The sequence below is a fragment of the Boleophthalmus pectinirostris genome, unplaced genomic scaffold (genome assembly GCF_026225935.1).
Source record: "Boleophthalmus pectinirostris isolate CB_2022bp ecotype Guang Dong unplaced genomic scaffold, ASM2622593v1 HiC_scaffold_16, whole genome shotgun sequence".
Taxonomy (NCBI): domain Eukaryota; kingdom Metazoa; phylum Chordata; class Actinopteri; order Gobiiformes; family Gobiidae; genus Boleophthalmus; species Boleophthalmus pectinirostris.
In genome coordinates, this window is record NW_026571095.1 from 8,367,149 (window position 1) to 8,380,213 (window position 13,065).

General features: G+C 38.7%; 1 protein-coding gene across 1 annotated transcript; it reads right to left on the reverse strand.

Moving 5' to 3' along the window:
- Nucleotides 1-3: 3 nt before the first annotated feature.
- Nucleotides 4-12,380, reverse strand: dnai4 (dynein axonemal intermediate chain 4). Its single transcript, XM_055151902.1, is given in 18 exon segments — nucleotides 4-130; nucleotides 426-579; nucleotides 2,157-2,383; nucleotides 4,351-4,449; nucleotides 4,693-4,817; nucleotides 5,683-5,840; nucleotides 6,067-6,221; nucleotides 6,461-6,544; nucleotides 7,057-7,220; nucleotides 7,338-7,456; nucleotides 7,458-7,512; nucleotides 7,729-7,890; nucleotides 8,247-8,386; nucleotides 9,849-10,005; nucleotides 10,419-10,525; nucleotides 10,754-10,920; nucleotides 12,064-12,187; nucleotides 12,286-12,380. Coding segments are annotated over 18 exon segments (2,280 nt in total). The 5' UTR covers nucleotides 12,324-12,380; the 3' UTR covers nucleotides 4-85.
- Nucleotides 12,381-13,065: the final 685 nt, after the last annotated feature.

Here is a 13,065-nt window from a genome sequence, read left to right on the forward strand (position 1 = left end):
CACCTCACTCTTAAATAAACTTTGTTCTAATAAACAATTGGTAATATCGCTGTTACACAAATGTCCTGTTTCTGGTCATGAGTCTTTATTTGGAAATTGAAGAGTTGATGATTTCTTCCAAGACCTCCACCTGAAAGAAAGGAAAAACATACTATGCATAACAATTATACACTTTTAGTCATGGCCAATATACTGTTCTGTTCTAATGTTTATTCCTCATCACAAACAGACCTGGAGACCTGGACAGATTAATAATCCAGGATTAATCAAACATGTGAGAATAAACAAAACACAACTCAAGGTATGGTTTTGATGGGGTAACAACATTATAACATGGCTAAGAACTCACAAATCACAATATAGAACCTTTAAATTGCTCTTCAGGGTTAAATAAAGTTCTATTGAATGACATGGTGCTGAGTTACCTGTGCCCCCTGCGCACTGTAAATGTTTCTGAGCAGATACACTGACACTGATCCACTGGTGTCCCCCACCAGAGCACAGTCTGTGTGAGACGTGAAGAGCACAGAGGTCAGGCTGACAGAAGGAGGGGCCACCAGCACCACCAGGGGGTCCAAACTGAAACATATGCACACTTCAAGAATGATTCTTATGGGAGACAATGAAAAATTGAGAGAATCATGGGACAGTGTTACGGCCCCAGGCCTTAGTTCTAATATTTCTGCAGAGTTCTCTTGATTCCTGCTGCACGAGCCCTGGTCTGTGATTGGTGGGGCAAGTCCACGGCCACCTCACCTGCAGCCACCTCCCCCTATTTAAGGAGATTACCAGCACCTGTTTGGGGCTGCCGGCCTTGGTGGCCAGTATGCCATTTTGTTTCTGTGTATGTAGTTTAGTTTAGTTCTGTTTTGTGCCTTTTTTGATTTGGTCACTTGATTCTGTTTGTGGGTTTATGCGGTTTAATTTGGGGAACTTGTGTTTTGGTTTAGTGTGTGTCCCTAAGTTTTACCACTCGTTTTTTCTGTAAGCCTGCGTGCTTTTGTGGCACAAAACTCTGTTTATTCTATTGTTCTGTTTCTTAGTTTAGGTTGCTTTCTGTATATTTTTAGTCTTTTGTTAATTTACCTTTACATTCCTGTTAATTAAACATAATTTAATTTATTCCATTTTACATCTTGGTTTTAATTTTGTTACTTCCCTTACCCAAACGAGCTGGGTCGTAACAGACAGTAAAGTAATGTATTCATTTTCAGTTCATATAGAATTAAATGAAGGGTCGATTGAGGAGCATAGGCTGGTGGTCAATACTAGGGATGGAACAAGATCTCATGCCACAAGATCTCGTGAGACAAAATTGCTACAAGATTATACACATGTGAGCAAAATTGTATTGAGATTTTATTCCAAGTGTTTAGATTTGGAGTGGACAAAAAAGAGATACGTGTTGGTGAGTTACATCTCTTACAGTTCCAAAAAGCAATACTAGAATGGAAACAAAAATATGTGAAAAACAAAAAATTGTAAGGAAACTGAATCGTGAAATTATATAATAGGAATTATGTTAAAATCTTGTCTTGTCTTGTGGAAATTGTGTCTCATCTCTAGTCAATACAGACAATAATTAAAATGGATGAATTCAGCAGACGTTAGACTGAGCCAAACATCAAAAGAATATACTCACATGTTTAATAATGGCTTTATAAGAGGCAGATTTTTAAAACTTGTTAAAAAATGCACTACTTGTGATAGAAAATTTCTCCAGGAAGAAAACTGGTCTGACAGTTGCATTTGCCCCCTGGGCCATATTCTGAACATGCCTGATCTTGAATTAAGTCAAAGAAAAATATGAATTGTCTCAGCCAATCCCCTCTACGTACACTCTCCTCTCCTAATCATCTTATGCCCCAGGCTGACATTGTGACCGGTTAAGGTTGTCAAAAGTATAAAAAATCTGATACTAACTGATACTAAAACTAGTATCAAAACTAGATACTCATTTAAGCACATACAAATACTAAAAATAAATCACAGAACTGAATACAATTGGACTTTTCCTGAACAGTTTCATTTTGAATTTGATCAGAACTAGTGTAAGGCTGCAATGAATAATTACAATTATTTTGTGATGAAAATTACAATATTGTCTAATATTGAAAATATACATCATTTGGGTATCAACAGTAATGTCCACTCACATGCTGTGCTGGAGATCCCATATCTCCAACTGGGCCTCGTTTACAACCCCAAACACAGTGGCGTTTTTGGGGGACCACTGCACATCGAGGACAGCCCTGTGAGCCGAGGAGAAGCTCAGGGCTGGGCTGAAACGCTCCTCTCTCCACAACTGCACCGTCCAGTCTGAAGAACAGCTCAGGAACACCCCAGGACACAGAGGGCTCCACCACACGCTCACGACCGGGCCCTGAAGAACCGAGAGTTACGATGATGACAGCACTACAAAAAACATCAGACAGGTGCAGTATCAGGTTGAGTTTGTAATGTTAAAGTGAAAAAGGAATCCCACATACCATGAATGGCCCATATTACACTAATTTTCTATGTTATAATGTTTCCTCCTCATAAACATACCTGGAGATCGATTAGTGTCTTTATTATCAAATAAATATCACGTGATTCACAAATACATTTCTTGGTCCAGAAGAATAATGATATTCACAAGACTTGCAAATAAATGTAACAACATTCACAAAAGCATTTCTTGACTCTAAATAAAATGTTACGCAACTCGCAAATGTCAGTGCAGTTACATTTATTTGCAAACCCATGAACCTGCATTTACAACCCACGTACATATTTGTGACTACCTATGCATTTATTTGTGGATTTTTGAGATCGTTCTGACAGCGTTTCATGAACAAATGTGTTTAACAGTCAATAAGGGATTAGCAGACTATGTCATTTGCTGCTCTACTGTGCATGTTGTTTGCAGTAAGAGCTGCTGCCATGTCTTGTTGCGTTGTTGGATGCACAAACTGTTTTGATAAAAGCAACAAAATGTGCAAGTTTTACAGAATTCCATCAACTCGCACCCCTTTCAAGGCAAACAAGAGACGTCTTGTTACAAGCCATTGGAAGAAGCGATTGGAACGAGCAGATGATTAAAATTTCAACTATCTGCAGCGATTACTTCAGGTAAGGCCATAGACCGTATATAGACCGTATATAGACCATATATAGACATGTATGTAGACGTGTATGTAGACACATATATAGACACGTATACAGATGTATGATACATATGTTTGCTGAAGTTTGCTCTTCTGTTCTTCGTTGTATTGTTTTTAACTTTCAGCGTTTACCTGACATTGCATTTTGTCTTTTTATTCTGTTTTGAAAATAAAATCTGTTTTTAGACCCCATATTCTTGCTTGTCTTGTCTTATGTCTCACATATGCATCAAGGAATTTTAGAAATGAAACATATATACACAGAGAAAGGGCTGAGAAACAATGTGAGCTAGTTTTAACATGAACAGGTGAAGCACAAAATGTTGTTCATCAGGTGAGAGAGGGTTGAAGGTGTCTCTGAATGACACTGAATATTAGAAGACAGAGCTATTTTACATTTAATCCATCTACTGTTAATATACAGTTGCTTCAGAAATGGCAAGTAGTTTTCTCTAACAGTAACTTGTCTAATTCCTCCAAGAAAAATAACATTCTTAATTGAAGTAATTTAACATATGTGGATATCCAATTCTACCAGTATGTTCCGATAACACAAAAGGCATATTGATAAAATAAGTTCAGGAGAAGTGCAGTGATTGGTAAATGTAGCATAGTTAGTAGTTGTAGTGACAGTCTGAAATTGTCTATCTGAAATAATGTAAGTGGAGTTAAATGTCTGTTAGGCTCTTCGAGCTGAGAGAAAGCAGAACTGAAGAGACAGACCATATCTGAGCTCAAGGAGAGGGAGCCAGATCTTCAGTTCATATGCTCAATAAAGTTGTCTGATATTTTGGAAAATAGATCATTCAGATTTATTTATTCATTGTAGTGAAGACGTCTGGTTTATAAGTCAGAGTAAAACGTTGTCAGCTTTAAATGCACATGTTTAACGTACAAACCCTGCATATTTAGGCTCAGTTCTTAACTTGATAACTTCAAAACTACATGAGAAATCTTCATTACATCACAAGGTGGAACAGAGCATTTTGAGCTTTGGAGATGTAGAGTCTAATAATAAAGGGTTATTCAAACTCATGTGTGAATGAAACAAAACAAAATTCCAGGTCTGTTTCTGATGATGGCTTAAAGCTCACAAGAGACAATTTTTGGTAACATATATTAAATTAGATAAATCACATTTTAATAAATTTATTTTAAGAGATACAGAAGATTATAAAATACTGAAAAAGAAAATACTCACAAAGTGTTTCTTGTAAGTGTCTATGTACTGCTGAGTGTTGGAGGCAGAGCACTTGTGGATAAGCCCTTCCCATGTCCCCACCAGGTATAAGCCCGACTCCTACACACACAAAACACACACGCAAACACAAATACATACAGTACAATATTACATATTTTATATACTAGTCTATGTGCTCTTATACTTATTCTGATACAGCTCAAGAGCATTCTAAATACATTCAGGAAATCGGTATCGATATTGGCTCAGAGGTGTATCTAGTTTCAATTCTAGTTTTAGTATTGATTAGTGTTTGATTATACAACCCTACATATGACAGACTTTACTGAAATGTTTTTGTACCTTTGGGTGGAAGTCGAAGCACATTCCTGGGGTCAGAGCTGATAGAATATTCTCAGGTTTAGTCTCGTTTTTGTTTTCGGCGTTGTTCTTTTTAGCGCTTTTAACTCTTTTCAGCTTCATCATATCTGCAAGAAAAATATATCAGTTATTAATCGCTGTGAAGTCAGAATAGAACTGCTCTTTCCATGTTATACTACCATGCTTACAATCTGGTACCATGAAAAAAAGAAAAAAAAAACTGGTAATTTATCTCAGTTATCCGTTCTAGTCAAATGTTCTGACTAGATTAGACTTAACATTTAGTAGTAGGGATTTTAACTTGTTTCACAGTATGTTTAACTTTTCACTTAAAGGTGCACTGTGTCAGCTGGGGTTCTGTCACCTGTTACAGGTGGTTTTATAGCTCAAAAACAGGTATTTTGACTGTGAGCAGGGTCGCCTCTCCACAGATTTGATTTGTAACATGGTCTGGTTTGGTCTCCATGAAGATAAAAATGTTTAATGATGCCATACTGTGAAACATTCCAGACAAAGCAATAACAGCTCCATGGGGAAAAGCAACTGACAGGCCCTACACCACTAAAGTTACAGTTACATGTACTGTGCTTTATTGTATTTTTTCACGACAATTTTCTACAAAGCTCTGAGCTCTACAAATTTTCTACAAAGCTCTACAAAGCTTATTTGCATCAGTGGTCTTATCACAAAAAAAAATAAAAAAGGGCAGAGTTTAAGTGTTCTCTGTCTGAATGTGTGAGCTACAAGTCTCTATGTGGAGGAGTCTTTTAGCCACAGCTGCTCAAAGATACAACTTTCCAGAGCTTGAGTGAGGAGTAAACCTTTCATGACTAGGCCAAGTGTAAAGACGGAAGCACCTGATCTCATCCCATCCCTAGCAGTTAGTAGTAGCAAGTGATAGTAGTAGTAGAAAGTAGCTCGTAGTAGTAGAGACTGTAGTAGTTAATAGCTGTAGTTGTAGTATAGCAGCACCTGTGCAGTCCAGTCCGCTACTGGACACAAACCACTTGCAGACCCGTCCGTCTGTTGCCACGGAGACCAGAGCTTCGTCCTTGTCCTCTCTCAGACTGACCTCCTGGAGGGTCCACCTCACCTGCAGCACTGGGTCCACGTGTTTGTTGTGACACGCCCTGGAATCAAATCACACCAAATAAACACCACACACTATGTTTTATAATCAAAGAATAACTCATTCAAATTCAATACATACAGTATCAAGTCAAGTCCTTGACTTGATACTGATTTTGATACCAAGATGATTTTAGTTTTAGTATCAGTTAGTATCTGATTTTCAATACTTTTGGCAACCCTATGTAGTAGTGCTCCTTGTGTCCATGTGTGGTACTGCGCCCTGACCTGCTGTGAAGGGCAGAGCTGTTACTATGGTGACTCTGGACACTGCAGATCATGACTGTCCCGTCCTGCATCCCCACAGCCAACTGACATGGACGTTTCACTGAGAAGTCCAGAGCGGTCACCGGGCTGTCACACCAGACCACTCTCTCCGGCCACTGCACCACACATTTAAACAACAGATAAGCACAAGGGAAGACTCAGGGCCAAGTCTGATAGATGCTACATAAGGAATGAAGACTGAAAAACGGGGTGCCATTTCTTCTTTTTCAACCCATTTAAATCATGTGAGAGATGCCAACCTCAGCTGTGTCAGGTGTGGCTTTATCTTTTTTCAGTGCTTGGTATATGTTCATACTTATACTCATGCTTGACTCTAGTGTCCTGGGGTTCTTACAGTGGGGTTCTTGAGGGACCAGCAGCAGATCAGACCTGGAGAGGAACTGCACTCTGACGCTCCATAGCCCACAGCCAACAGGTCCTGTACATCACACAAAGAGACAGATATTATTCATAAAAGGACATTATTCACAAAAAGGACATTAAAGCACTTATAGTGGCCTGTCTGGTTTTCTGTCAGTTAGTCTTGCCTATATGCACTCAGTATAATCCATTGCACCCCGGTATCAAATGTTTTTGGCCAGAAGCCAGCTCCAGATCTCTTTTTGGTCAGGATTGCCTTAGCTGGAGGATTTGATCTATGGTCCATGTTTTGTGTTGATGGGGAAAACTGAAGAGCCCAAAGGAAACCTCTCTAAATAAAAGGAACAAACAAACTCCTTCTTGCTGTGAGGCCACTGTGCTTCTGATTTTAGACAACTCATCTTCGTCTTTTGAACTATTGTTAATTTTGAAAAGTTTGCATATTTATATTATTTCATTATAATGAGAATAATTATATATAATTAATCCTCAGGATATTTTATTTGTGAACATTGATAATGTCAAACTTGTGTTAAAAAAGTTGTGTGTAGCCTTCCTCTTTGTACATACCGGGTTGGTCTTGTTCCAGACCATGCTGTTGACCCTGCGGCCCTGGGTCAGGTCACATGAGAAGGACCACAGATGGACCAGAGCTGGACCAGAGACCTCAGGCTCTGGAGACCTCTGAGGGGCCTCTTCCTCTGGGGCTTCACACACTGGAGCTGCATCTGGGTCTACAGCACAGAAGTATGATGAGAGCTTTACAGGGGACTGTGGAACATGAATTGCTTTTATAAAATTTCAGATATTGCAGGGATAACATGTCATTACAGCTACACTCATGAACAGACCTGGTAGGACGGGCAACAGTCTGTATGCAGCCAGTTTGTCCTGTAGAGTGTTGCTCACCAGACTCCTCTCCATCACCATCAGACTGTAGAGCAGAGAGTCTGAGCTCAAGAGCAGCTGCAGGTCGGCCTTCATTCACACACACGTCCAAGTCCTTCACAGAGCTCGAGGCACTTTCTGAACAGAGTATAGCAGCCAAAAATATACTCAAGTAAGAGTAATGTTACTTTAAAATATTATTAGTCTAAAGCAGAAGTGAAAAGCAGTCCAAGAAATTATTCAAGTAAGAGTAAAGAAGTATTTTACAGTCTGACATTAGTGATGATAACACTACAACTTTTGTCTAATCTACCCACCTCTGTTCAGATTGTGTACAGTGCATGGCGCAGTTACCTGTCCCACTGGAGCTGCTCAGAGAGGTGCTGTGCTCTGCCTGACTGGAGCTCAGGATCCCTTCTGCCCCCTGGTGATCAGGCTCTGTCTCTGCATCCACTGCCCCCTCCTGCTCCAGACCGGACAGTGAGTCAAACATCTCCCAGGTGGACACAAATGTACCTGTGGGTCAGACATGACGCATGGGAAAGACATACAACCACACAGCCATTTTATAATCTATCTCAGTTTATTTAAATAAAGAACGCTAAATGATTTAAAGGTGTATGGCGCCATTTTTCTGGTGGAGGGTCCACTACTGACTTGTCTCCATGGAAATGTTAATGCTTTGCCTGGAATGTTCCATGGTATGACTTTAAACATATCTGTATATCATATATTCTTTACAGGTGTTTCTATTGCTCAAAATTAGATATAGTACAGTCAACCTTACAGTAAAGTCTAAAAAAATCAAAGTATTCAATTTTATATCCATTTCTAGAGCTAAAACACTGATGTCCTCCCTCTTCTGGCCTCACCTGTTTCTGCCGTGTTGACACTCTCACTCTGGATCTGTTTATGTTTGGACGGAGGATCCAGAGTCTGCATCGAGCGCTCTGTGTACTTCTCGTTGCCAGGTCTGTTCTTGCAGATCTCAGCATATTTCTTATTCCTCTCCCTAATCCCACACACACATCACACGTATACATGTTTAAAGTAAAACTAAACACTAAACCAAAAATTTTACCAAAAATGTATAACTAAACTCTGCATATGATGCTTTGCATAGCAGCATCTACTGTTCTTGGGGCTTTTTTGAACAATTTTAGGGCAAACAATGTACATTTGCAGATTTGTGGTCAAAATCAGCACTTGTTTGTGCTGCCTCCAGTGACATTTGCAATTTCAAGTACTATGTAACATTACGCAGGACTGCCCAGATTACTGCCAGGTGTTTCTGATACAAACACCTTTTAATTAAGTTTAATTAAGGTAATTCTGTGTGATGTCACCAACTGCTGGAAATTACAGAAGCCACTGTAGGCAGCACAAACATTGATTTAGGTTTTTTGACCACAAAGCTGCAAACTGACCTGAACAAAAAATGACAAGAAAAAGCAGATAACGCTGCACTGTAAAATCTAACACCAGGGTTCGCATTTAGCTCGTTTACTTTACTCACAGCTACCAATTTGTGGATCTTAATGATTGTGGTAAAGTAAATTTCAGGGTGAAAAACGCACATTACTTTTACAACATTACAATTAGACTAAGGTCAGCTTGAATGAGAGAAGTAACTTCAACAGTGATGTATGTTTTTCCCCAGTTCAGCTTCATTTCCCAGTCTGTTCCGGTCCTCCTTTTGCTACCTCCCTGTTTTTCCTACAGCTGCCACTCATTCTCTCATCTCCCAGTGCTGTCCCTTTATCCTCCCTCTGTTCAGTCAGTCTGTACTGGATTACACCTGTTCTTCTGTTTTGTGTAGTTTTGTTTGTTTCCTAAGTCCTTCCTAAGGCCTTGGTTGAGTTGACATGGAATGACCGAGCTCTATTATTTTATTGTTACACATGTTACGATGTGTTTTGAACATAAGATGAACAAAAGTTTTGCTAAGTTTTTTTCAAAGACTAATAAATATTCAAATCCTTGTACCTGATGAAGATCTAGATGACATTATTGTAGAATAGAACCTGCTTTTACTCTAACTTGTGTATATAAGTAACATTTACTTGCTCAATTCAAGACACGTGGTTTCCATGGTTTTACCAAGTAAGATGAACTAATTCTTAAAGTAAAGGTTACTACATATTTCAGATTTGAGGAACTGACTGATTAGTTAACTTAACTTGCCCAACCTAGTTATATGAAAGAGGAATTTACTTTACACTACACTGAGGAATTACTTGTAAGCTCAGTTTTAGATTCACAGTTCACAGGTTTTTTTTGTTTTAGTTTTTTTCAAGTAAGGTCTACTTTTTAGATTTTACAGTGTATCAAAACCCCATATACATTATTTAGTAGCAGAAAAGGGGATTTAGAGTTTAGGTCCAGTTTAAACCCTTCAGACAGAGTGAGGACAGGAGAGGACAAATGAGGACAAGTGAGGACAGGTGAGGACAGGTGAGGACAGGTAAACTCACGTGATAGTCTCTGCATCTGCAGCCTCAGTTGACACATATCTGGAGGGCAGGTCCAGCAGTGAGATTGTGTCTGTTTCTGTGAGGAACACGTCCAGCACATCATCCAGGCTTTGTCCAGTCACCTCCTCTTTCACTGGGACCTTCTTATTCTGAACATCTGAAATATGAGGACAAAATTACAAAACATTTCACGAAGTATGGATGCAGTAATACAGCATTACGATATAAAAATAGTTACATAAATTATAACATAACAAATATGTAATAAACATTTCTTAAATCTAACATTATACAGGATAAATATGCACCAAAAATATAGTGCACCGCAACAGTTTGACAACTGAACTTAAGCTTTATTTCATTCAGCACCACAAATCCTGCATACATTAGTGAGTTTTAGAAACTGGAGCTGGATGGTAGATGTTGACTGTAAAACATTTATGGAACAATTAATTTGTCTGTGCTGTCTTCATGTGTCAAATTGTTTGCTTTTATTTCACTGTCCTATTAACATGAACTTTAAACATGTCACTCTGAGAAGGGTCTATATAATTTACAATCTGTTCAAACCTGGGATGTGGAGGGGCAGGTCTCGTTTGGAGAGGGCGTCCTCTGTTTCCAGGTTAACAGAATCTAAGGACGACTGACTGGAGAATTTACTGCTGCTTAAAATGGACCTACAGGGAAAAATAAAGCAAAAATACATAACAATACAAAACTTAAATAAAATAGACCAATTGTGCTAAATGCTGATGGCTAAAACACATGGTATTGTTGGAGGCCTCTCAGCGATTACATTTACATAGCCAGTAAAAATTGATTCCATAGTATCGTGTCAAGACAAATAAATAGTACTATAACTGAAGGGTTAGGGTTAGGGGTATTTTTGGTGTAGTCCCTTTCACCTGGAGAAGGGCAGGCTGAAGCTGCTGCCCGTGGTGGTCATCTGGTCCAGACTGAGTCCAGCCGAGATCTCGTCCAGAAAGAAGCGACTGCTTTTGGGGGGACCTGCTCCACTCTCCCCCTGGTAAAGAGGCTGGGGAGTGACATCATTCTCCTCTTCATCAAACACCTACAAATAGTTGCAGTGGTGGATAGTAGTTTTACTTTAGCTTGAGAAATACCGTATTTTGTATGAAGTAACAGGGCTCTTAAATGTGCACTGCGAAACTTCTCAGGTTGTGGGTCTGCAACCATGGAGATGCTATTGCTTTGCCTTTAATGTTCCACAATATGGTATGAAACTTATATAAGATGCATTTATGCAGTTATGTGTTTTTATAGCTCAAAAATACCTAAAAACAGGTATCCTGACTGTGAGCGGGATCGCCTCTTCACAGATCTCACTTGTAAATTGGCCTGGGTTGTCTCCTACTGTTTCTATGGGGATTTAAAAATGTAATGCCATACTTTGGAATACTAAAGATAAAGCACTTTTCATGGAGACTAATAACTGGCAGGCTCTCTACCAGAAAAGTTACACAGTGCACATTAAACGTTGCTTTGAAAGTTTGGGTTCCTCTTCCTGCTGTGAGTAATTCTAAAGTGACAAAAGTTTTATGTGAGAATATGAAACTGTTTGAGCTCCCTCAGATATGATTTTGCTCTATCCTTTGAAAATACCACATTTTGAGCATAATTTAATATTCTGTTAGAATATTAATAAATACTATTAAATAAATACTAACAGTAATGATAATGATGATAATATTAATAAGTATTAATGATCCAATCATTTGAATCAAATTTAACAAATAAAAATAAATAAACAAACAGAGAAATAGATAAATATTTATAATAAATACAAATCCAGCCTATTGGAGATAAATTGTCTTTGAAAAACTTTGTTATAAGAAATTTGAAATCACCTTTATCAACTTTAATGGCCTTTAATAAATGAACTAAGGCAACAACTGATATAAAGTGTCATTAAGTAGTTTATAAATGTTTAGTAATTAAGTTTTTCTTTGTAACTATGGACCGAATAATATTTGTGAGTGAAATAAAATAAAATAAAATAAAATAGAATAGAGAAGAAAAGAGAAGTCAGTGAAGGTGCATCCTGGTGGAGTTTTGTGGGGTGGGACCTCTGGGTGGAGGTCTGCAGCCACATCCCTCTCTCTCTGGAGGAATTAGCAGAAAGTGTCCATGTGAAAGTTAAATACGTGAAAACTTGTTGGAGGCGACATTAGCGGCCGGTGTGCCTGTGTTTTACCCGTATGTGCTGCCTCGGGGTGGGCACGGTGCTCTTGTCCAGGAGTTTACTGGCCGCTCCCAGACTGAAGCTGCGCCTGCTGCCCGTGAGTCTGCTGTGGGACACGGACACGTTCCGAGACGAGCTGCACAACAGCACCACACCGGTTAGCGTTAGCGGTTAGCATGCAGAGTTAGCTCCTCAAACTGAACTACAAATATGACATAACTTAAGTGTACTTACGGCCTGAGCACTAGTTTCTTCCTCCGCGGGTTGGACATTTTGCAGCGCGCTCTGTTGACGCTCTGGTTACCTAGCAACAGCACACGTGGTTTTACATAGAAGTGATCGGACCCGTCTGTGGATCATCGGACACTGCAGAAAAGTTAGTCTGCTGCATACACGGGCAATGGTAGCGGTGTTTGTCAACCTTTTTTGAGCCGAGGAAGAAGTACTCAATTTTGTTACTTAAGTAAAATTTCAGATTCAAGAAGTTACTCAAGCAAAAGTATCACATGAAAAAATCTAGTTAAGCAAAAGTGTTAAAGTTCCTGTTTAAAAATGTACTTAAAGAGTAAAAACTAAACGTATTTTGCAGAGATTTTTAGAATATAAAGGATGAAATGTTGTGATTTTGAAAAAGGAATTTTACTGATTTTAAGTGATTCTGACTTATTTTTTTAGCTATTGTGTATTGTGTTGCTCAAAGCTGGCACAAAAACTCAAATTAAATGTCTTAAAAAATAAATAAATAAATAAAGTCTCTGCCATTTCAGCAGGTCCTCCATAAACCACAAACCATAAAGAAAAGTACTTATTTAGAAAAGTACCCAGTACATAATTCTCAGTCCAGAAATGTCCAAAATGTAGTAGTGATTCTCTAAATAATGTATGCTCTGTACTTTAAATTAATACTTAACCTTTTTAAATGTACAAACAGTGATAACTAACTTAAACATTTGATCAAATCTTAGTTTTTGTTCAGTACTGCAGTTTTGTTTTCAGATCCAAGCAGGGTTTGAA